Genomic DNA, 26312 nt, shown 5'->3' on the forward strand with positions numbered 1-26312 from the left:
CTGGTGTATAGTAGTTGAAAAATATCTGATAAGGTTTGAGAATTTATATAGGTTTGAAGGATGACCAAATTTTAAGTTTTGTATAATAATGTTAAGTACAAGTGCCAGCATAAGACTTGAAATAATCATGGCAGGGGTTGGTAATTTAAGAGAGATCTGTATGCCTGTCCAAATGGTGTACGAAGTTCCAAACCAATTATCCTTCCTTACCTGGTTTGCTTTGTCCGAACATCAATGGCATAGCTATTACTATCACCAGGAGTACAAAGACACATAAACTAACTGGTAAATTATATATTACATGTTTATTAATGGTACAACTTTGATGTAAAATTTACATTTTATGAAAAAAATCAAAAATATTTACAAAATTTTGTAAGATAGATTTGCATTGTTCTAATTACAACTCAAAGTAGTAAATAATTCTTAAAAACTCACATGTTAGAGTTCTGTGTTTACAAATTCTTGGTTAAACAGACAGCTACAAAGTTTATCACTATACATAAGCAAGAACCAGCTTGCTAAATACATTTCCCATTGAAAATCTACTGGTCTTTTTTTACACCATTAGTGGGTTTTTAAATGAAAAAAAACATATAAACTCATATGGCTTCAAAATTGTAACCTGCACCCAATACAAATTTATTTATTGACACTTGGTATGAAGACTGTGGTAACTAAGAAAGTGCAGAAGTTTAACCATTTCACTAACTTGTACATTTTTAGGTAATACTTGATTAAAAACCAACATGGTGAATATAACAGTGTCTGAATTCCAATAATAAAATATTAACTGCTCAAAAGCAGTTTGACTGCAATGCAGTTACAGTTAGGATTCCAGTAAGGGACTGTAAATTGGCATCTTAGAAAGCACAATATAAGAGTTAGAGTTTCTAATTTTGCTCACTATTTAGTAAAGATGAACATTTTAGCATATTGTCTTACGTACTACTGTAGTCAAGTCTAAATTTAGAATTGGGCTAACACTGAATATATAAAAAAGCACATATTGTGTTATATATATATATTGCTAATGAGTAGATTTTCTGCTGCATTTAGTATAGCAAGATGTTACATAAATGTCTAGTAGTAGGGATTTTATTTTCTGTAAAGCTTAACAGAACAATTAGTGGTTTTATATAAATTATCATATATATAACACAATTTATCACTTCTATGCAAAATGCAGGACACTGGTATTTATCCTTATAAATAAAATTCCCACTTGTAAATTATGAAACTTTGTCCAAAATATTTAATGCCTTCAATTAATCAGGATTTGCTATAAAGTTAAAGTTTTTCACTATTTAATATTAGTTTAAGAAATGCTTAACCCAATCCATCACTTTAAATAATTGCCCTATTTTTAGCAGGTGGCAATTAAATAAGAATAGAAACGTACGAATTGGTAATTTTTCCAGTCGTTGAAATGAAAACAAATGGCAGACTTCTCTAATGCCAAAAATAATCTTTTCTAAAATGTGTTCCTCACAAAATACTACAAAATTCATGGTCACAACACATTCAGTAAAAGAAAAAGTGTACTTTCCACTGATAAACAGAGTGGAGGGAAATGCTAAATTCAGAGTTAAAGTTTCCAATTTGCCATTATAGTTTTTCAGAATTTGTTTTAAGATTTACATACTTTTGATAGGTTAAGGTCGAATATCTGAAAGTAACTTTTTTTCCTTGTAAACATAAGCTATTAGATATATTTCTCTTTCTAGTGGCTACCGTGTTTCATTAAAAAAGTGAGCCAGGGTTCTTAAGGATAATTATCCTTTAATTATTCTGATTTCCCTTCCTAATTCCAGCCAAACTTATTTACAAAAATTGTAATTATGCTGTAAAAATGCTTGACCACCATAAGATTCTGAATAGGACATCCAGACTGGGAGAAAAAAGTGAGGCACATTAATGAACACAAACTGGATAGGCACATTTCTGGTTTTTGTTATTGTTTTAAAAGGCACACATTATGCAATCCATATAAAAATAAATTAACTCTACAGCATTAACTCTTCAAAACAATCACAACTTCTATAAAGTTACTAACTGCAGAAGTAAATTTCTCTGCTGTCTTTTGCAAGCTTATTTTAAAACACATTGCACTTGAGGATTAAAAAATCATATAAAACACCATTTACAGTTATATGTTTATAAGAGTCAAATGATAAATTTTTTGCATACAACTCGGACTCTGGTCTGATTACTTTATGGCACATAACTCAATTTGATTGAGTGTTCTAAATTAACATTACCCAAAACATAGAATTCACGTTATGTTTATATCCATTCAATAGCAAACTTACGAAATTTCAAAACTATCTCTGACTCTAAAAATTTATGGAAAGCTAAATTATTTTGTGCTTGCTCTCCTCAAATTTTATGCCTGATATTACATTATAACCCTTTTTCAATATAGACACTGAAGATAATTTAAAATTTCTACCTATGAGAACATTGTTTTACTGAGAATCTGAATCAATGTGCTTCCTGAATATTGCAGTTGATTATTTACAGCGTTGAAAATCATTTCAGTGCTATTTCTTTCAATGACTCACTTCAAAGGTGCAATTTAATATTTGTAGTCAGCTCTCAACTATGTCTGTTTCAAAGGCATAATACAAGTTAGAATAGTGTTTGTAAAGGACAGATAATGCAGAATGGCAGGTCTGTACTACTCCCTTGAGCCAACCACTTTCCTAGGTCCATCAACAATCCGCCAGGTATCGTCCTGAAAAACACCAAGGAGACTTTTGCAATTACAATTTCAATGAACTCAAAGGACATGTGCTGTGGTTACAGATACAGAACCCCAGCTCCCATCTGCTGTTTACAATACATCAGAATCAGATCACAGCTGTTCAGCTATATTGACCATAGGTACTCTTTCCCAGGTGTGTCTCTCTACCTGGCACCTTGTACCAAAGGTCAAAGAAAATTTTCCATGCCTTTAGATTAGAATACAAATGTTTCCCATGTGCATTAGAAGCTTGAAACCTCCCAACTTACCAGTGGCAAACCGCTTCTTTACTAAGGAAAGCCTATAGCCAGTGCCTACAAGTTCAATATCCACTCCTGAGAGGGTACTTCCCTCGCTGAGGAATTGCACTGCAAGTGTTGTGGGTTTACTAGGGCCTTCTGAAAGATCAAATTTTGCTCTGAGGGACCCAGAACCTACAAGGAAAAGAATAAAGAACTTACAGAGGGAAACACATTTCATAACAAAAAAAATCAAATGAGCAAGTAAGCTTAACTACCAGGGGTGCCAAAAAAATGTACACAAATGGACACTTTGGTCACTGTTGCTCAAGCAGTAGTTCACCGTAATCAGAAGTGTCTAGATGCTGATGGTAACCACTTTGAGCACCTCTTGTAATTGCAGAAGTCAAACGTGACTTGTATTCATCTTTCGTTATCGGTATATATTGAGTATTACAATTTTAAGGTTTTTTTCCTTTAAAATGTATACATTTTCTTGGCACCCTCCGCATTATCAGTCCCATGCCAAATTCATGAAATGTGTACAGTAAATGAATCATCATCCTGTTTCCAAATCAGACTTTATTGGTGGATCTGAATTTTCATTAAGTAAATAACCTTAATCCATTCTTTTAACGTAATACAAACATCACAGGTGTTTGCTATTGAGATTCCTAAGCTACATGCATGGAAAGTGAATCAAAAGAGAAGGAAGTCAGTGAAGGCAAGTCAAAGGGAAGTCCTAGGAGGAATATGAGTAGGAATAAAGTCAAAAGGAAATGACTGCTGCCCATATCATGGGGGTGGGAGAAAGGCAAAAAGGGAAGACGGCTAAGATTAAAAGAGCTACATCAACGTTACTATTTTCTAGTCACCTTTCTTTTTAAAATTTAACTGGTCTAACATGTGACGTAGATATTTCTGAGGTGCTTTCTTTTCTACATAACCATTTATTCAACATACTTCATACCTAAGAGCATGGAAGAAATACTAAACCAAATAATTATGATGAGTATGATAAATGCCGTAAAAGAGCTCACAAAACATGGGGCACAAAAGCACATAAACTGGTGGTGGGGGGTGATGGTGTGTATTTCAGGCAGAGGTAACTACAGGTATAGAGACTGGAGACCTGAGAACGCGTGGTGAATTTCAGGGAACTGCATCTATGCTAGAAGAGCTGGAGAACGGGAGGAGTGTGACGGAAGATGAGACTAGAATGTAGCAAGGAATAAGTTCTAAATATCTTTACATGCCGAGATAAAAAAAATAACCACAGGGAGCCACCAAAGACAAGACAAAAACATTTCAGATTAGTGTTTTAGAAGAGGAGAGTGGCACAAGATGCAAGGTAGGAAAACCAACTGAAAGTCAATAAAATAGTCTAGGACTCTAGGTGACAGGAAAATGGGAAAAGGGGATCTGAACTAGGCGAAAGGAAAGGAAAGCAGGAATGCACCTGTAAGATATTCAGGAGCTGGAAACAAGAGGTGAGAAAGGAGGAGTCTACTAGAGGTTACCAGGTTTCTGGTTGGAGAAAGTGGACAGAACTGCTACAGGAGTGACATTCTGTGAATCCTTGCATGGAAGTTAAACATTACAGAGAGAAATCTGGAAGAAAATATTTTAACACTGGTCTGCTCTATACTATTGAGTCTGGTGGAGATGAATTGCTGCCTAATTCTGAACCATTGTCCAAGCCCTCCTTAAACATGTACAATTGACACGCAATTCAATTCTGTGAAAGTTTGCCACAGGCTAAGAGCAGCCACCTTGGCAATCCTTAAGCTTCAGAATTACTTCCTGTCCCTCTCTGGGCAGAACGCCAGGATAGAAACAGATTTCTATTTTATAGTATTCTAATTTGGATATTTCTTTTTAAAGGCTGACCAAATCAGAACCACATTTATAGTATTTTTCCATTTTCTCACACAGACACCCTGATACCTGAATAGCAGAGGGAAACTATTAAACTAATCTGGTTAGAAAATCTGCTCTATTTTTGAGAGAACAAATTCCCTTCTTGGTATTTACAACAGCATAGTTTCATGAAATGGGGGGGGGGGAATACATCCTTTTCTTCCTTGCTAACTGGTTTTAAATGCTCAATTCAAGTAGGATTTCTGGTTTGTTTCCAGTTTCAACTAGAAATTTCAGTTCTGTTCCCCCAAAAGCCATATAGCTACATTAAAACTCAGTAGTCAGCCACCTGAAAATAAGCAACCGAACAGGCGCAGATTAGCTTGATTATTTCACCCACTGTGTAGTTCTCTAGTAAAAGTCTGATTCAGCATGGCAGGTATAAATGAATAGACAATACAGATATGCTTCTGGTCCTTTATGCAGAAATACCTAGAGAAAAACTGATAATGTTTTATATGTTTTGATCACATTATGCTTAAAATGTTCAAAACAGAAAAAACTGCAAAACTTGAGAAACTGAAAAAACCTACTTAGTAGGAAAAGTTATTGGAGGTTAATTAGGCATTCAAAAGAGGGCAGGATAATTAAGAGAAAATGCAATTAATGTTAAAGATGTGACTGTCCCGGGAATTGTATTCTAAATCGAGTTAGGGGACATACTAGGAGTGATTAGCTAGCACCTTTTCCTATGCACTGAGAACACAGAAGCAGACTTGGTGGGAAGAGGCAATTACTTGCTTCTCCTTAAAAAAATTATCACAGAATCGAAGGTTGTTGGCTAGTTGTTTTTTTCCATACAATATGGTATAAGCTTTCATACATAAATTAGATGTCATTTCAGTGATGATGGTTAGTTTTAATAAGGGGAAATGACCAGGCAAGTTTCCCTGAAGGAAGATAAGAGTAGGTAAGGGGGTTTGTGAGTTTCAAGTGTACAATTCTGTAATATATCATCTGTACACTGCACTGTGTGTTCACTACCCAAAGTCTAGTCTCCTTCCATCACCATATATTTGAGCCACACCTCTCTTCCCCTCTGGTAACCACTATACTGTTGTCTGAGTAGGTTTTGTTTGTTCGTTTGTTGCTTTGTTTTATATCCTACATATGAGTGAGATCATATAGTTCTCATTTTTTCCCATCTGATTTATTTCACTTAACATGATACTCAAGATCCCTCCATGCTGTTGCAAATGGCAGTTATTTCATCCTTATGGCTGGGTAGTATTCCATTGTGTATATATACCACATCTTCTTTATCCAATCATCTATCGATTGTTTCCATGTCTTAGCTACTATGAATAATGTTGCAATGAACATAGGGATACAAGTATCTTTACAAATAAATGTTTTCAAAATTTGGGGGTAGATATCCACAAGAAGAACTGCTGGGTCCTATGGTAGCTCTATTTTTAATTTTTTGAGGAACCTCCATACTGTTTTCCATAGTGGCTACACCAATTTACATCCCCACCAGCAGTATCTAAGGGTTCCTTTTTCTGCACAGCCTCTCCAACACTTGCTATTTCTTGTCTTGTTGATAACAGCCATTCCAACAGGTGTGAAGCAATGTCTCACTGTGGTTTGGATTTGCATTTCCCTTACAGCTAGTGAGGTTGAGTATCTTTTCATACATCTGTTGGTCATTTGTATATTTTCTTGGGAAAAATGTTCAGATCCTCTGCCCATTTTTTAATTGGACTGTTTATTTGTGTTGAGTTGTATGAGTTCTTTATTTATTTTGCATATTAGCCCCTTATTGGAGGTGTTTGCAAATTTCTCCCATTCAGTTGGCTGCTTTTTTGTTTTGATAATGGTTTCTTATGCTGTGCAGAAGCTTTTTAGTTTGATATAGTCCCCTTCATTTATTTTTGCTTTTATTTCGCAAGGGGGCTTTTTAAAGCCCGGAAGCTTCTACATGATTTCTGGGAGACTAAAGAGTGTGTTAAATCAGTTTCAATTGGTTATCTAGCTGGAATAGACAGTTATACTCCTTTAAATTAGGTATTTTCTCTTAACATTAGTATATGAACATTAGCATTTACTTTTTATAAAGTTAGAGCAAAACATTTCTCTTACAGAGAAAGCACATTCAATCTAGAGGGGAAAAAATATGTTCTGAATCTCAACTGGTCCACTTTTATTTAAGGGATGAACTTCCACCTAGTGGTCAATTCTAGAACTGAAGGCATGAAATTCCAGGAGAAAACTTTCTATAAACATGCCTTTTAAAAAATCCCTTTCAGTGACATCACATAGTAAAAAAAAAGCAGGCACACACTTACCTCCATTTTCTGATTTTTCAGAAACACCAGACAATTTCCAAAAGGCTTTCATCTGTTCTGCATTCCTATAATCACAAATATCTTCAGATTAAATGGCTAGTATTATATCTCATATATGGAGGGCACTCAATAAATAAATGCATATTAAATACTTTGATAGAACAACTAGAGTGCTAAATTTATTTCAAATATCACCTAGTGAAAATGTTTATGATATAAATATAATGCTATATCTTTCTCAATAAATGGAATTTTACCAAATTATGTAATTCTTCTCTTTCCCACTGGTCAAAGAAAAACAATGTACCAGTGACAATTCCTTTATTACTCAAGAACACACTTTTATTACTGCATGGTTAGAGTCTATACTAATATCAATAGAGAGGACAAGAGAGGTAGGTAAGAGATGGGAGTAATTAATACTACTAAACACTAATCAATCAGATAAGTATTCCTATAGATGTGCCAGATGATATATTTAACCCTGATAAAATACTTACAATCTTTTTTTTTTTTTTTAATGAAAAATGATGAAAAAATGTTTAGATAGGCTAAGCAATTTGCCTAAGGGTAAAGTTGTCTTGAATGATTCAAGTGTGCATGTTGACAGTAAAACTAGTTTTGTTTATTTTGGATTATGGCTACTGTGGCTGGACTAGTAAAATGAACATCTTTTTATAGCATGGTTTCTATGGAAAAATACACTAAAACTTTTCAAAATTATATGACAACTTTCAGAAGTTAGGCTCTAAAAGTTAGAGTTGAAACAGAAATTTCATAGGAATTCAGAAATCTACTTCATTTACCATATTGCAGGGGGCAGGGACTGCATGTTTGTGACCCCTCCATCCACTGGGACCACCACCTGTATGTTGGAAAGCACACTCGGTGCCACCATCGCTTCTGGGTTGTACTTGTAATCCACTCTAAGATCTGTGGTGCCAGCACTACATTTCCAATAGGTTGCAAGATTTAGAGGAGTGGACTGAATACCATTTGATGACACCTTTAACGAGAAAAACAATTATTTGGCCTGAAAAGTAAAAAAGTCATGTCAATGACATGTATACTTGAACAATGACATGTATACTTGAACACAGGAGTTCACAGAATCAAAAATAAATGAGGGAGCTGTCTTTTTCCAGGCAGAGCTCATCTCAAAGGAATAAGAGTCACTCTCAAAGTTTGGACCTAGAATTACCTACATCAAAATTTCCATGGTGTTTGTTTAAAATGCACCATTCCCCTGGCTCCATATGCCAAAAATCTGATTCAATAGCTTAGGTACAGGACCCAGAATTCAGCCATGTTATCAAGTGCTTCTTATTTATGCATGTAACGTTTGAATACCTCTCAATAGTCTACATAGAATTCTAAGATTCTTTCTGAATTATAAGAATTTAGATTTAAAACAGAAAAACAGATGAGTTACCATGAAGTTATACAAGCCTGAAACTGGAATACTTCCAACTTCAAATGTCTAATTTTAATCACATGAACCATGGTAAATAGTACAATTTCTTCTAATTCTTTAGTTCCTTGCTCAAATGCTTCCTTTTCAATGAGATCTACTCTGGTGACCCTGTTTAAATTTACTTTGAAAATGCATTTTCCATTCCTTATTACACACACATTTTCCTTTTTCCATACTACTTATTTTGTAACACGATATTACTTACTTCTTATGTTTACTGTCTATCTCCCCATTCTACTCCCAGCAATTAGTAAACACTGAATAAGTGTTTGTTGAATGAATGATGAATGTTTGGAATAAATTTTAAGCCAATTTGAGTGGCAGCAGCACTTGTTAACTCTTATTTATTTCCTAGAAACATAAGCCATTTTAATAAAACTACCCTATTAAAAATTCAAACAATACAGAAGTATAAGAAATAGCAAATTTATCCCTTGGCATTCTTACTCCCCACTGTTAACATCCTGGTACATATCCTTCTAGACTTTTTAGTCATATGTAAACATGGATCCATCTCATTCTTTTTAATGGCTATAATTCATTTAATCAATCTCTTCCTCTGTGGATGTGTATGTATTTAGGTGGTTTCCAAACAATGCAGTAGTGAATATCCTTTGTACCTTATCTTTTTTTTTTTTTCCCATCTGTGTGATTTCTGGAAGTGGAATTATTGAATTAAAGGTTACATCTATTCAATAATCTAATAGAATTGCCTTCTACGAGATTCTATTAAATTGTATCCCTATTAACAAGTGGTCACAACGCTCTTAACACAGCTATCTTTTTTATTTTTATCAATCAGATAGGCTAAAACTGGTATCTCCTTGTCTGAATATTCACTGCCCTGATTGCTACTGACATGGAGCACCTTTGTGTAAACTGTCTATTGAGTTATTCACATTTTCTTACTAATTTACAAGGGCTCTTTTGAGTAAGCCTATTGGCCTATCTTATGTATTATAAATACGTTCCCCTCAGATTAAATATTGATTCTGTTAAGGGTTTGTTTGAATCGAATATTTCATACACAAATTTATTTTTGTGTCAAATATCTTTTTCTTCTTGTATGGCTTCTGGGTTTTGTACCATACTTAGAAAGGTCTTCCACACTTTCAGATTTAAAAATGTAATAAAAATAATACATACATATGCATACACACACACACACACATATATATATATATATACATATATGCACCCATGATTTATTTTAGTTATCTTTATGGTTTCATTTATTATTATTAAACCTTTGACATATGTGGATTTTATTTTGGTTAAAGATAATGAGTTAGGGATTCAGCTTAATTTTTCTCCATATCTCTAGCCTACCATCTCAATACCACTTACTGAAAAACTCATTATTTTTACATTGCCTTGAAGTGCTACTTTATCAAATAAACAGTTTTCCATTTATTCTTAGGTCTATTTCTGTATACTCTAATTTGTTCCACTTATCTGGCCATCTACTGCTGTGCCAGTTCCAAACTATTTTAGATAATGTCACCTTATAATAATTTTCCCATTAAAACATTACTCCACATTACTGTTTAAACCATTTCTTAACTCATTCTTCTAAGCTTTGTTTTTCCAAAGAACTTGAAAATGACTTTCAAGTCTCTCAACACAAATACATAAAACACTTCTACTGGGTTTCTAATCAGGATTACATTAAACTTATAAATCTTCCTTTGAATTAATCAAGTATTCCTTTCTCACTATATTCAAGTCAATAGAGATTGTGTTATGTTTCTTCCTAGTTAGTTTCTTTACTATGAATATTTTCCTCTATTCGTTTTCCTGTTTATTTCAAAAGCTATTAATTTTTAAACTGACCACTGTACTAAATTCTCCTGTATCAAATAGATTTTCAGTTGATTCTCTTGAGTTTTCCAGGAACATAATATCATCAGTAAGTAATAACAATTTTGGTTCCTCCTTTCTAATATTTATTGCCGCTTATTTTATTCTATCTAACTGTACTAACACATACTGAAAGATCTTATATGATAACAGAAATAACAGTTGTCTTTGCCATTCCTGACTTTGGTTGACTGCTTTAGGTGTTTCATTATTAAGAATGATGCTGTTGGTCTTTTCAGGGTAAGGACACATTCGTGTATTTCTATTTACTCAGTATTTTTAATCAAAAATAGATGATGAATTTGATCAAATTAGTCAAAATCTCTATAGGCTTATTCACAGATTATCTGATTTTAAAACATCCTTGTGTTCCTGGAATGAACCTCATTTGGCCATGACATATTCATTTAATGCTATTTGTTAACGTTTTAATTTAGGATTTTTTTTCTATTTGTTAACGCTTTAATTTAGGATTTTTTTTCAATGACTCACCTGATACTTTAATACATCTACATTATAATAAGAAGCAGCTGGATTTTGCTCTGATAGTTTCTTGAGGTAGACAGTAACAGCTTGCATGTTCATCCAAAAATCTTTTGTGTTAGAATCACACTGTGACGGATCACTGCATGTATAAGAAATATTTTTGTTATTTTATTTGACTTTATCCTTTACCTATGTGTAGTAATTTGGTAACTTGGGAAAGACTAGTAGCAAGGAACCAAAAGGTAGGAAGAGGGAAACTAAAATTAGGGGATAAAGAAAAAAACATAACAGAAACTTGCCTGAAAGATGAGCAGATGGATAGTAGAGAGGGATTTCACAATAATTACCACCACCACCAAAAACAAAACAAAACACAGAAAGTTGTTCAATCATAATAAATAATTTTGGTACTATCTTCAAATGAAATTATTATTGCTTCAAAGAAAAAGGAAAAATTTCTTAAAAAGAAATTTCACCTTCGAAACAAAAGTACACAAACCTGAACACAAGTTGTGCATTGGGAAGAATTTGCTCTAGTCTGCTGATATTTTTCACCCTGAAGCATAGCACAGCTGGAGATGGATTGCTAGTGAAAACTTTAATAATTCCACTTGGAAATGATATTGTCATGTCACCAGTGATCTTCACAATACACCTGAAATTGGGAATTTTGAAAAATTTAGTAGTTTAAATTTAAAGCATATTTAGTTTAAAAAAGGACTTTATATATATATATATTATCACAATTATGAATAAATTTTTTCAACTTAATTATAAAAAAATGATCCTGTGTGAAATGACATACTCAGTTAGCATCATCTTTCCCTAGAATTAAACTCCAAACACAAATGCAGGCACACTGAAAACGTCCCCCTACTTGTCAGCTGAACCCATCCCCTGGATGTCCTGGAAGGTAACACTTTCCCCTCCAGACTCTACAAAATACTGGGCCTGATGCTGGCAGGGCAGATTCCTCCTTTTCCTCACTGACTCCTCCAACTCTAGATCCCTTCTTCATTCCAAAAAACCTCCAACTTCTTTTGAAACTCATACCACTGATTTATACTACTCGCTAGCTCATCCCTTCCAAGTCAACTTTAACATTCCCTTTTCATTTTCTGAAAATTTTAGCTTCTGACCCAGTGTGTGGAGTAGTAGTAGAGTGATAGACCATTATATTTTCAGTGATTTCAATATCCACACAGATAACCCCTTCAATACTTTGGTCACCTTACCTGACAATTCTACTACATTCCCTAGTTCTTTTCATAACTTCAACCTTATTCCCTCTAACCTGCAATATTCCCTCCCCATATTCACAACCAATGAGTTTAAATTTGACTGAGAAAATAAAATAAGAACCTTCTCGTAACTCTCACTACAAAACTCCTAACCTACTTGACTCTGATGCTCAATCAGTCTATGCACATAAGGCCAATCCCATCACTTCTGCACTGAAGCTCCTGTAACAAAGGACTTCACTCATGCAACTGTCCCCTCTCTTTCCTGCAGGTTCAATTTTTTCCCATAAATACTGGATTTTTCCCAACACAGACATGCTAAAATGAATCTAATCTTAAACACTGAAATTAATAAAAGTCTCCTTTGATTCTATCATCTCTCAGTTACCCTATTTCTCTGCTTCCACTTAGAGCAAAACATCCTGAAAGAGTTAACCATATTTGGAGAGAGCAAATGTAGACTATTACTTGCATCATCTCCTGCTCCTCCACTCCCTCCTCGCAGGCTACTCTACTAAAATTGTTCTTGTGAAGGCCACCAATGACTTCCAAATTGCCAATGGTCAATTTTTCTTGACCTGTCAAGCAGCATCAGGTACAGCTGCATGCCTTCCTTCATGAAAGGATTTATTCAATTAGTGTCTAAGACACTGCTCTGCTGGTTCTCTCCTCACTTCTCTTGCTGCTTGCTGTCTCAAACTCTTTTGCTGGATCATTCTTGTCTTCCTGTTTTCTAAATTGTGGAGGAGACCAGGACTTAGTTCTCGTCAGATCTCTTCTCTACTCTCTAAGGCCCCTGGCTTTAAGTTATTATATACAAATTAATGACTACCAAGTATTTTATCTGTAGCCTGAACCAATGTCTTGAACTTCAGAATCATGAAATTCAACTATCAATCTACAGTCTCACTAAGTTGTCTTAATAAATATTTCACACTTAGCAATCTACTCTCTCAGCAAATCTTGACAACTGTTTTCAAAACGTATTGAGAATCGCATTACTACTCACCATCTCATCTGCTAATACCAATACAGAAGTCACCATCATCTCTCCCCTGGACTTCTGTGGTTAACTCTCTCTGCATCTACTCTGGCGCCTTCCAGTTTATTCTCTTATGTAGTAGCCACAGTGCTCTTTCAAAAACATGAGTAACCTCATCACTCCTCTGCTTAAAAGCCTCCACTAGCTTTGCACCTCACTAAAATTAATTCCAAACTTCTTATTGTCTACAAAGCCCAACGTGATCTGGTCCCTCTACGGGTTTCTCTTTGACTACGCTCCTCCTTGCTTACTTTTACTCAGTGACATCACATGGTTCTTGCTGTTTCCTGACTATGCCAAGCACACTTCTACCTCAGTCCCTTACACTCACTGGAATGCTCTTCTCTCAGGTACTTGCGTGACTTACTCCGCGATGTCCTTCAAACATCTGTTTACATTAACCTCCAAAAGATTTTCTCTGATCATTCTATCTAAAATAGTAGCTGTCTATTGTAATTCTCCATCTCCTCACCGTGGTTTATTTTTCTTCATAGCATATACCAATACCCCTACTTTGCATAACATTATTCATTCAGTATACATTCAGTCATCTAGTATTTGAGTATTTACTATGTGCCAGACTTTAAGTGCTGAGGATACTTTAGTAAACAAACCCAAGTTTTCTCCTGAGCTTGCATTATTATGAGAGAAAACTAATCAAAGAAACTATTTCTTTCCCAAAAATGCAAATTCATAACAGAGTCTTATACATAGGAAGCACTCAAATATTTGATGCATGAATGGACGTATGTTGAATGAATAATGTTGCATGAAAAGTAGTGGTGGTCATTCAAATATTTTCTTAAAATGAGGTTAAACCAATCTTTTTTCTCGGATATTCAACATGCATTCTAGGTCTCTCTTGCAAATATCACTTTTGCCAAAGACATATATTGGTCCAAGATTCAGAGTTCTAGCCCCATCTAAATCATCCTGCTCAGTAGATACATAAGGCAACTGATGTCATAGTGGTCAAAAAGCCTGAACAAGAATGTAAATAAACTGGGGGAAAAGCCATCACTACTGCTGATTATAGTGACTTTTAAATTTGAAAGACAATTACTATATGACTGTATCTGACTGCAAAAAACAGGTAAAGAAATAACAGAAAATCCTAATCTACAGAATAAAATATAACTCTTAAAAATTTACCACCAAGCCCCCTCCACCCCACCCCCCAACACACACACACACAGTCTTTTTAAAACTAACTTGGTGGGATCTGCTCCTTTAAAGTATGCATTGACAGATTCTGTAAGGGCAATTGCCACAGGTAAAGTGTCCTGATTTCCAAGGCTGACAGGGCTGGGACCTCGTGACACACCTAGAACACATACATTTCATTTGTTAAATCCTACAGAACAACATTTATTAAATACCAAGACAGGTAGTTTCACAATATTAGCTTTTCACAAATGACTCTATTACTGGTCTCAATGATGCCCCAAGTATAAATTTGGAGGTTAAAAAATATAGCATAAAACAAATTGGAACATAATACAAGACAAAAAAATTAGGAAAACATATCACAGTGACTCTTCTTTTAAATGTAATAACACAGAAGGGTTGGGTTAAGGAATGTCAAAAGGAAAAAGCCCTTCACCTGAAGAGCCAAAATTACTAAAAATATGGCTTCAAAAATCATTCAAATACTAAATTCTTTCAGGTTCTACCAATCATATAGGTCAGTGCATTAAAATGGATTTTGTATTTAAACTACTTCTATCCATTTGCTATTTCTAACTGAGCAGTGTAATGTTTCATATACTACTCATCCTTATATTTCTCTTTTACCTCTTATTTGTCTAATGCTTGTATTTATTACATTCCCACATTATCTTGCCTCAATTAATGGAACATTTTTTATAACATTCCTGACATAAAGTTCATTCAGATAAGACACCTTTAAGTCAAATCATAATAAAGCATACTGTTTTAAAAGAATATAATGTAAACAAATTTAAATCCATGCATGTGTTCAGGTTTTGGGTTTTTTCTTTTTTTCACATAATCTGGTTTACTTCATAATAGAAAAACCCCTCAAAATAGTGCAATGTTCCCCCTTCTTTTTCCCCCCCCTTTTCCCAAATATACTCTTCCAATTTATGCCTCACCACTATTGCTACTGGAGAGTGGCGTGTCTCGTTTAATATATAATACCATATTTCCCCGAAAATAAGACCTAACTAGAAAATAAGCCCTAGCAAGTTTTTCAGGATGACATCCCCTTGACTATAAGCCCTAATGCATCTTTTAGAGCAAACCTTAACATAAAATCCGGTCTTATTTTCGGGGAAACACGGTAGGTGATGCAATTTGTAAAAATAAGTCAACAGAATAGTTAATTATAATTCATTTTATTTAAAATGAATAACCTAGAGCAGCATACATCATTGAAATTTGAATGTACGCTTTTGATATATAAATGTTGCACAATGTTCATAGTCATTGGATATTTTTATTGCAGATTACCTATAGTGAAGGACTGAGTTACTTTTGAGATACCTGGAGGATTAATTCTGACAAAAATCAGTACTGGCTTTCTCGGCCTTTCAACTAAACCTGACATCCTACAAATAGTGAAAAACATGTTTTTGTTAGGTTTAGAGGCCAGGAAGAGTTTGTGGTATTTGAAATTTTTGAAGGAATTTTGATTTAGAAGGTTCTGTAGAGTTATAAAAATAGCTCAGTGACTAAAAATACATGGGAACAAGAACTGCTGCTTCTAGGCTACTGGGAAAAGTAACCCCCACCCCAAACAAGACAACTTAAAATTTCATATGAAAACTAACAACTCAATATAAACATTTATTCACAAAAATCACCACAGCTACTTTACTAGCCACTAATATGTGCCAGATACTTTGCTGAGGAGGCATGAAAACAATGTTGCCTTTTTGAATAAGTGGTTTTGCAAAGCAGGAGCACAGTTTGTTGGTGAGGGATGGGATGGACTGATGCAAGAACATGAAAATGAGCCTGAAGAAGTGTTTATGACCCAAAACAGGGCATGGAGAGCCTTTAACTTCATCCTTTTGGCACTAAAAACTACTGAAAATGTTTAAGAGGAACACGATTAGGTTTTTCTTTCAGTAGTAAGATCACACTGCACACAGGGCAGACCCTGGGCCAGAGAGAAAATTAGCCGTTGGCAGGGACTCCGGTTTAGATCAGGTGAGAGATGATGCATGTGGAAGACGAAGGCCTGACCACGTGTCGGGAGCTTAGGGGACGAGTGTAAGAAAACATTATGTGAGAAAGGCAGACTAAGTATAAATTCACTAATTACAACCTTGCAAATACCTGTTTGTGTACTAGGGAAATTTCACTGTAAATCTAAATTCAATCAGCTTTAAAAAATGTTATTGTTCTAAACTAAAGGGTCATTAGAAATTCAGGAAAGCATATTTTCAGAGAAAGATGAGGGCCATAATCTTTTACTAAAGAAAATCGTATTTTCTTAAATACGAAATTAGTTTTTTTCCATTAAATAACCTACACATGTGGGTGTGTACACACAGTCATGGGTAACATTAATGTCTGCTACTGCTTTGACATAGAAAATCAAAATAAACCTACAAAGTTATTCTCTTCAATTATCCAATTTGGGCATATAAAATGAGAGTTCTTGAAATACTTCCTCATAAACTGTTAAGCCCACTATTCAAATATTGGCAAGTAGAGGAAAGTACTGAAAATTAGGCAAAAAACTCAAAATCCACTGAACATTTTGGCATATCCCCTTTTGTATTTTCTATTCCTTTCAAGATTATATTGCATATGCATACTTCAAAAAAATGTTTGACACAAGAAATATGTACTTAAGTCCTTAAAAAAGTCCAAATTTATATTACTAATGAATCATTTTCTAGAAATAAAAAATTCTTTGTATTCGTTATATGGATAGTATACATTCCAATTTGGGTTTAATTGCTCCATATTTAAACAATTGTGTTTTGAAAATGCAGAGTATATAGCGTTGAGGGTAAATAAAGGGTACCTTCCCATTACAGTCAATGGACATTTTTGTGAAATTCCTTTTGGCTCAGGAGTGAAAAACAAAGGTTCACTCCCAACTATTTCCTACCTCTGTGCCTCTAACTTCAGCTCACTATATGAATGGTTTTCGTTGCTCTGGTAGTTTAGGTATTGTCATTTTTTTAACTGACACAGTCTTTCTGCTTCTTTTATAATCACTTTATCTCTGGTTCTGATAGATTTAGAGTTAAGATTTACTGATATTTCTCAATGTTGAGAGAAAAGCAGGGAGACGAAAGGTAATGAAAAAACACCTTTTATGACTGGGGATTTGATATCAATGGAGTCTCTATAGCAACGGGACATAATTAGTACAAAATTGAGATAGTTAAACCTTAGAGTTACTCTTGATTTCTGAGACACAATACATTGCTGGAAAACGAAAAATTAAAGTATCTTAGATACACTTTAGGATCATTAGTTAACACATACATTTGCTTTCAATACAATACCTTGTGAAGTCTCACAGTGCTTTTCAATTTCAGAGAGTGTCCCAATCAAATTATCATCTTCTATCATATTTAAATAAAACAAAATATTGCAGGAAAAGAAAATTGTTTCAAGAAACAAGAGGAATCAAAAATTTATATCTAAATAAAGAGCTAAATATGCATAATAAAGAATTTTTTAGGTAGATTTAAAGAACCTTTGTTGTACAAATCCATATATGTCTGCCTGATTGTGTCATCACTGTCACCTACTTGTGGTTCTCGTATTGCCCACATTGGCTCAAACTCAAAACATATATGTACAAAGCTAATTTTGGTTTAGACCACCTGCCTTATTTCTAATAGGACCCATCTGTTTTTTATGACTAAAATGTAGATTCTGCAGAAACAAAAATTTAAAAAACCACATACACAAACAAAAACTAATAAAGTGCTCTTACAGCAAACAAAAAGACAAACTTATTAGACACACTGTGTTTACATGAAGTTAAAAGATGGGAAAAATACTGTGTTCATGAAGGTATATAAAATAAGATTGGTAACATTATGTTTAGAAATTTAGAAATCATTTTTTCTCATTGAACCTATATTACTTATGCCATTTTTACAATGGTCATACACACAAGATGCATTTATCCTGTGAGTTTTGACACATAAAATTATATATCATTAAATCAGCTGAATTAGGGCTGCGATTCTCAAACTTAGCATGCATCACAATTACCTGGAAGGTCTGTTCAAGGATTGCGAGCCCCACTCCCAGAGTTTCTGATTTAAAAGGTCTGTACTTCTAATAAGTTTCCAGGTGACGCAGACAGATGCTGCAGGTCAGAGGACCACACCTTGAGCACTAATGAATTATGCTTAGTTAATACAAATCAGTGATTTACATTATCAAGGATAAACCTATTATTACTTAGAAGCACAGCGATGGGAACTGTTATAATTCTGATAGGAAGTTGTCGCTCCTGAAGCACAGCTGCTTGGAGTGGCTTTGTGCTTTGTTTACCGTACTAACAGTGGGTGAGAAAGGTAGTAAGAATTTGTAGGAAGAATTGAATAAAGATGATGACAGAAAAAACTGCGCAAAATCTAGATGTAATACTGAATTTTTTTCGGTGAAGTTTAGGTTTGTATAACTATACCCTAATATCTACTTTTAAATCTATGATTTGAGTTCTTGTAGCAAAACATAATTCATTGCAAGCATAAAACCCTTTTCTTTCATTCAATCAATTGTTTTTAAAACACAAACTTTCTTAGGAATGCAAGTATCAGGCCACAGTAAAAAGGCGTACATAATATTTTGCCTTAAACTACAGTATTTATATTGGTAAATAGTTTATACATTTGATGCATTCTTAACAGTGCTAACCATGGGTAAAATTCTCCTGTTCAGATAATATAAACTGTAAAAGAAGAGAAGAAAAATGTGGCTTGTTTCATCATGCCAGGTGTGTTTCTAGAAAACCAAAAATTTCATCACCATCCCATTAAGAAACAAACAACAAAAAAACAAACAAAAAAACAACAACAAACTAGGCCTGATCATATTTTGGATTTTAACTTTCACATGTAACCGATGATAATCACTTACCTACTGTTGGAGTATTGGCAGCACTTAATGAAGCAGAAGATGAGATAGAGGAAGAACTTTCTGCCCGAGCTAAAGGAGCGGCGGGAGGTGGGCTGGTATTGGCAGTTACAGGTGGGCTGAATGGCCTGGGCTTAAAAACAAAAAGTTATTTATCAAAATGGTAAAACAATTCCTGTTACCAGAAAAGATTTTTAGGTATCAGGTAAGTTTCACTTTAATATACTAAACCAAATTGACTGTGTAAGTTATAATTCAAAATTAGAGATGCCATAGGTCAAATAATTTTGGGGAATGTATTAAAAGCTGAAAAGGCTATTCTAAAATAAGCTGTCACAGTGTGAGGGATATAAATGATAAAAGTCTAAGTATTACTTTGTTTTGTGCACCTGAAACTAATAAAAATTAATTTAAAAAAGTTCATCCAGAAAAAAATAAAATAATGCTGTCAAGAGAATCTTTGTACATAAAACATTTTCTGTATTTCAAAAGGTGTGCTTAAGATGGATTCTAAGAAGTTAATGATTAAACAGTATGAAAGCTTTTCATACATATTGCCAAACTGCTTCCCAAAAGGGTTACTGACCTTACCACCCTACTGCCTATGAATACAAGAAAACATTTCTCTGCATCCTTGCTAGCAATGAATGGATGAACTTCAGAAGAGGGAAAGAAAACAATTTTTTAAACTTTTAGCTAATTTGATAAAAATAAAATTTGCATTTTCCATTTTATGAGCTGTATGTACTGGGGGTGCCAAAAAATGTACACATTTTAAGATGATGTTATCTATGTATTACTTTCGAAGTTCAATTGAATTACAGAAGCAAGGTGCAGTATGAGGTTCGCTCAAAAGATGGCGTTAATCAAATGAATGCTAGCATTAGTCATTGTATTACAGTTTTAATACAGTTTTTTTCCTTTCTTAAAATGTATACACATTTTTTTGGCACCCTCTGTATTATCTTTGTCTGATTTAGTTTTTAGAAGTCTTAGTATGAGCTTTCACTAACCCTTTGCTTTATTTGCTACCAATATTTTCTCCTTAAATATTGCCTGCCATTAGAGTTAGCACTTGTGCAGGAGCTCACTGATGGAAAACTCATCCTGACATTCACCCATGGCAGTGCAGTTTGTATTTGCACTTAGGAAAAAGAGGCATGACCTGCCCATGCTTTCACTGACTGCTCCTCTGCCAACTGGTTATGGACTGGACTCAGCACTAGATTGCCTCATTTTTTGCTATGGTATTCTGTATACTAAATCCACCTTGTTTGGGTAAATTCTTCTGGGGATCTATCCTGGATCCAGTTCTGGTTCCCATCCTGTTTTTTTTGTTTTGTTTTTTTTTTAACTGCATCCAAAAGGTGCTCTGAGGTCAAAAAAAAAATGCCTACCCTTTACTTTTGGTGTTTACAGATCTGTCCACATTTTCCTTTGTAATTTGTTTTAATGCTTCCTTACTGAGAAAGTTAACACCATACAGAAGTTTGAGAAAATGTTAACCCTACTGTCTTCCCACTTTTCTACTTAAACATAAAAACAAATATGAAAAATAACACCAATTCATTTATCTTTTACCTTGGTGAATGAATTTTTTTCCTTCCAAATTCCTAATTGTTCCAGTAATACAGTAGCAATACTTCCTGAGGTGAACACTCACTTTTAAAATAAGGCATATTTAGCTTGATTAAAAATAACCTTTTTCTGCTAATAGAAGTATTAAGCAAATACAGTATTTCGTGCCTACTATGTGTCAGGCCATGGGTTACGTAGTAGATACAAAGCAGAGAACAAAAAAGACACTGTTCCTGTCCTCAGTTATTTGAGGGACTTGAAAAACAAAAGCTAAAAACAAAAACCTTGTTAAGCATTCATACACTAAAATTAGTCAACTCTTCTTTGCATGAACATAAATTTATAGGTACACACTTTTACAAAAATTAGAAAGTACTGCCCAAAAGTGTTTTACAATTAGTAACCCCCCCCCCATCCTCCGTTAACTATTTTAAAACTATTAGTTCCAGAGAATGGTTTTTTGATGACTCATTATTATGGAAAATACAGTTGTGTGTGTATACAGATGGGGGCAGTACAGGACATGAGGCCAAACAAATATTCAATTCAACAGCTAATGTGAAACCTACAAGCTTGGAAAAGTCTTGAAATCAATTACTGTGGGGGATATGTCGCCTGTGGCAACACGGCCTCATGACCAACATAATGGGTCTGCATTTTTACAACTTCGAATGTGCATTTTGTAATTTTTTAGGAAAAGGCAAATACAGCTCTTTTCTCAAGCAGTTTTCTCTTGTTTTAGAATGGCACTGTCTAGTAATGTAGCCACTAACACCTGCAATGTGGCTAGTCCAAATTTGAGATGAACTGTAGAATACACAGTGGATTTTGAAGACTTAGCATACACAAAAAGAATGTAAAATCTCAATAATTTTTATATTGAGATGATTACATGTTAAATTGACATTTTTTATATAGAGAGTAAAAGAAAATATATGAATCTCACTGTTTTTAGTTTTTCAATGTGGCTACTAGAAGCTTTAAAATTATAGGTGTTGCTTGCATTATATTTCTAACGGACAGCACTGCTTAAAAACAGTGGTTCTCAAACATTAGCACACATCAGAATCACTTGGAGGGCTTGTTAAAACACAGTTGCTGAGCCACTCCCCAGAATTTGATTGTATGGGGTGGAGCCAGAGAAACTGAATTTCTACCAAGTTCCCAAGTGATGCTAATGATGCTGGTCTTGGGACCACACTTTAAGAACCACTGTTCTAGAACAATGAGAGGGTCTCAGTAGGGGTGTGGTTATAGACCCTTTCAGAAAAATGCACACACAAGCATGCAAGGAAAAGGGCACTTCAGTGTACAGAGAATTCAAATCAGCACAGCCTTTCTGTGGGCAATACAGCAATTGTCACCAGGGGTCTTAGAAAAGTGCATACCATTTTTTAGCTCATGGATTTCACTTTTAAAGTTTTACTAAGGAAATCATTTCTGCAAAGAAGTAAACATAAGAATATTCATTAAGAAACTGTTTATAATGAAACCTTGGAAATAAACTAAATGTCAAATAAATTTCTAAAAACTTTTGAAATTTTAATGTTGATAGTGGTATAAAAAATACAGCATTTATGCTCTGCAGCACTTCAAATAGTTTACCTGAAGCCCTCAGACAGTGGTTTCCACAAAGCTCTCAAAGCTGGGCAGGGAGTGAAAGGTGATGTGAAGGATTCAACTACAAAAGTCCCACTTTTACTTAATTAATAGACTTACAAGATTATTTGACAAAGGATTCTACCACTATAAAGAAGTTTGAAAACTAAGGAATAATTCATGATATATAGAAAGACATGCCCAAAATATTTTCAAGTGAACAAAAAATAAATATGTAAGATATGACCTTTTAAAAATATACATATACCATTCATAGTAACTAACTTTTGAATAATTACTTGCATTTGACAATGTTCTAAGTGTTTACATATATTAACTTATTTAAGTATCACAGTCATTTTACCTATAAGGAAACAGACTCCAAAACTTGCCTAATGCTGCTTAGGTAATTAGGGGCGAATAAACTTGTGCTTTTAACATCTATATTTTACTGACTCTGGGTAAATAAACACTTACGCATTCAAAAAATAATGAAAGGAGATATATAAAAATGTTAGGTGGTAAAATATAGGAGGAATTTGTATGTGCTTTCTGTGTTTTCTCTATTTTCCAAATTTTACAACATGATTATGCACTACTTTTGTAATCAGGAAAACACCCATGTTAGTAAGATGTAGTAATTTTTATATTACTGAAATAATAACCATCTCCGTGGCAGCTTGTATTAGTCTTTCATCTCACTTCCACAAAGTCTGTTCACTGGGATGGGGGTTAAAAGAAAGATGTCACCATTCCAACACTTGGTGCTCAAGTCTTTTTATTCATGTACCAAGTGAGAGGCATTATGCAAAGTATTAAGGATATGAAATTGGCGAAGGCATAGTGCAGTGAGATGAACACATACAGAGAAAGTATGGCTGGTGAGGGGAGGGGGAGGAGAAGAGACATACAGCGTGATTTGTGCACTAAGAGAATAGAAGCAAAGTATATGAGTATAAGGAAGAAAATGATTAAATCCCCTGGGGGAAAAGTAATGATCAAAGAGGGCTTTGGTGATATTTAGCCAGGTCTTAAAGAGAACTGAAGGGCATTTCAAATAGAGGGAGCATCGTAAGAAGACATGGATGTATAAAAGAGCGTGGTGGGTTTGGGGAACAGTAGAAAGGTTTTGTCTGGAAGCTAGATTATAAAGAGGAGAAAGTTGTACAGTTAGTCTGGTAATGCAGGTGGTTGAGGCAACTTTATCAAGAGCCTTGTATATTCAGCTAAAACATTCAACCACATGAATTATGGGGAACCACTGGAGATGGATATCCAGGGGAAAAGATTAAGCTCAACTTTCAGAAATTTAATTCTGGCAATTAAACTGACAATTAGTGTGAAAGATAAAGCAAAGCAGAATAGATCAGAGGCAAAGATTCGTTTGAGACAGCCTCACTCTGAATAGTAAAATAGTTTCTTTTCTTATCTGACAACTTTTGAAGACCAACACTTTTTTTTATATAGAAATCTGTACTAAATATATACAAGTCAATGAAGTGAATTCCAGTTTCCTTATGTATAAAACAAAGAACGCTGGACTAGATGCCCCCCATGACTCTCCTGGCAGCATATATCTCCAACGCCTAAGGACAGGCCACCATTTCTTCCTTAACCTCTTCACTGTGTTAATTGGTTTCAAGTTTGTTCTCTAAAATGTGTCAAAAATAAGTACAGTATGTATATTTTTAAGCACATACAGTTAAGGTGCTACATTTTATTAAAGTAAATGATTACTTTAAAGTAAACACTTCCTATTGTTATTCATCTTGAAAAACACAAAAATATAGAAAAACGTACATCTGCTTTCCTAAACTTCCTTTCTAGAATACTGAGCTGGTGGGGTAAAGTCAAACACCACAGTCAGTGGCATGGAAATATCATTTGACTAGATGAATGTTGCAGTGAAAAGGTTAATATTTGATTTTAAGCAGAACTATAGAAAAAGTTCTTCTCAATTGTGAAACAATGGGTACTGAACAGTATTTTTATAATGTGCAAACTTTATAACTATATAAAGTGCTAACTTTCTCAGAAAATCTCTTTCCTACTGAAAAATGTCCACAGGTATAATCACTGAGGTAATATGGGGGAGTGAAGGAAGTGTTTGGGATAATTTTTCTATACTTTGAGGAGTCGAGCAGAAAATTCCAAACATTTATCTCTAAAGGGGCATATACAGAGATATCATTTGCATCTTAAAACAATTACAATTTTAAAAAAAGAAACACCTGAGTACATACTATTTCATTTATCCCACTGAGTTTGCCTGAAGTAAGCTTTGGTCTGGAAGCAGGCCTTGGAGGTGGGACAATGGTGCCTATAGAGAGAGGAGTTGTGGGCCTGGCTGGTGGGGGAAAAGAAAATGTGAAGAAAATCATTAGTATGCAGCAATCCTTACATAAAGACATTCTATTATAGAGGAACTGTTAGGATTCAACGCTCATTTTTCAGCAGTTTTTAAAAAAATATAAGTATAGGTGTTTGGTGAAATAGTGGGAACCTATCAATCAGATAGGGTTTTTTTTGAAGCTACCAATATTATTCCTGGAAAGAAAAATCATTAAATTTTCAATAAAACTGACACACATAAATTGTATTGCTGTTTCAATTATTTATACATATAAAAATTAAATCTGATAAATTAGGTAATATAAATGTACAATTTAATGCCTAAGGTCTAGTTTATTGCCCATACATCTACTTTACAGACAGTAAAGCAAGAGTGAGACTTTGAAACACCGTCAGAATAACATAAACTCTAAATAAAACACTTACCTTTACTGTAATTTGACTTCTAAGTTAAATCACACTGTAACATTTGTGGTAATTAAAAGTATTACAAATATCTTTACTAAAAACATTTCCCTAAATCACTCTTATTTTTTATTAAGTGTGAAAATAATATCTTTAACTTTCCCTAAATCCTATGTAAATTTAGTATTCACTGTTTTTCAACACCATTTACAAATTTTGAAATTTTATAAATCAGAAATACTAACCTCGGTATTCCTAACTAAAAATAAATCTCATTGTGGTAGAAATTAATGAATGGAATGCAAGTGTACATCATCAGAAGTTACAAAGGTATTAGCATAATCAAAGCAAGAGTGAAGAATGGAAGCACATGTTTAAATCATCCTTAAATAACTTTTAAATCCCTTTGGTACATTTTGAAAGATGGACCTGTAATTCATAGAGACTGAGGAATATAATATGGATGGGGAGAAATATATTTCAGTAAGTTTTGTAAGTTTACAGATGTACAAAGATAAAAATACACGAATGGGCCTAAGTATATACATGAGGAAACCAACAGCAAAGCTGAGGAACCTTGGCCAGCGATGGAGGAATAGAGGACCATGAAGGTGTAGGAAAATAGTCACATAGGAGTGAAAGTAAATGACATGGGGTTTATGAAACCATTTAAAAATCATATTATATGAAGGGATCAAAGATGAAAGCAGAGTTTAGGTTGCTTGCAGAAAACAGTAGAAAGCTGGCAATAAATCTAGTTTCTCAGGCTGCTGCCTTTGTCTGGTCAGCATGCATTCTTTCATGCTGCACTCCTACCTGGAGCTGTACATTGGAAGAAATGGGCACCAACCTGAGGACCATAACACTTCCCTGTGCTATGCATGACATATTTAAAGATATGTTCATTATCAATAAAACCAGCACTGACCAATACTCAAGTTATTTCAAATGTGTGAGAGAGCTTAATATAATAGAGACATTTATACCTGAAACCTCATTAC

The 26312-nt window shown here is 34.3% G+C and overlaps 1 protein-coding gene across 1 annotated transcript in view; it reads right to left on the reverse strand.

The window, feature by feature from the left end:
* Nucleotides 1-286: 286 nt before the first annotated feature.
* FCHO2 (FCH and mu domain containing endocytic adaptor 2) overlaps nucleotides 287-26312 on the reverse strand; it is a 104144-nt gene continuing 78118 nt past the window's right edge. The window contains exons 18-26 of the mRNA XM_081053137.1: nucleotides 24798-24901; nucleotides 19381-19510; nucleotides 14509-14620; nucleotides 11513-11668; nucleotides 11020-11152; nucleotides 8000-8199; nucleotides 7194-7258; nucleotides 3016-3180; nucleotides 287-2737 (exon numbers count right to left, since the gene is read on the reverse strand). Of these exons, the coding sequence (XP_080909263.1) occupies nucleotides 2715-2737; nucleotides 3016-3180; nucleotides 7194-7258; nucleotides 8000-8199; nucleotides 11020-11152; nucleotides 11513-11668; nucleotides 14509-14620; nucleotides 19381-19510; nucleotides 24798-24901 (1088 nt within the window). The 3' untranslated portion in view covers nucleotides 287-2714. The remainder of the gene's footprint in view (nucleotides 2738-3015; nucleotides 3181-7193; nucleotides 7259-7999; nucleotides 8200-11019; nucleotides 11153-11512; nucleotides 11669-14508; nucleotides 14621-19380; nucleotides 19511-24797; nucleotides 24902-26312) is intronic.

Source organism: Rhinolophus hipposideros (genome assembly GCF_964194185.1).
Source record: "Rhinolophus hipposideros genome assembly, chromosome: 7".
NCBI classification, from domain to species: Eukaryota; Metazoa; Chordata; class Mammalia; order Chiroptera; family Rhinolophidae; genus Rhinolophus; species Rhinolophus hipposideros.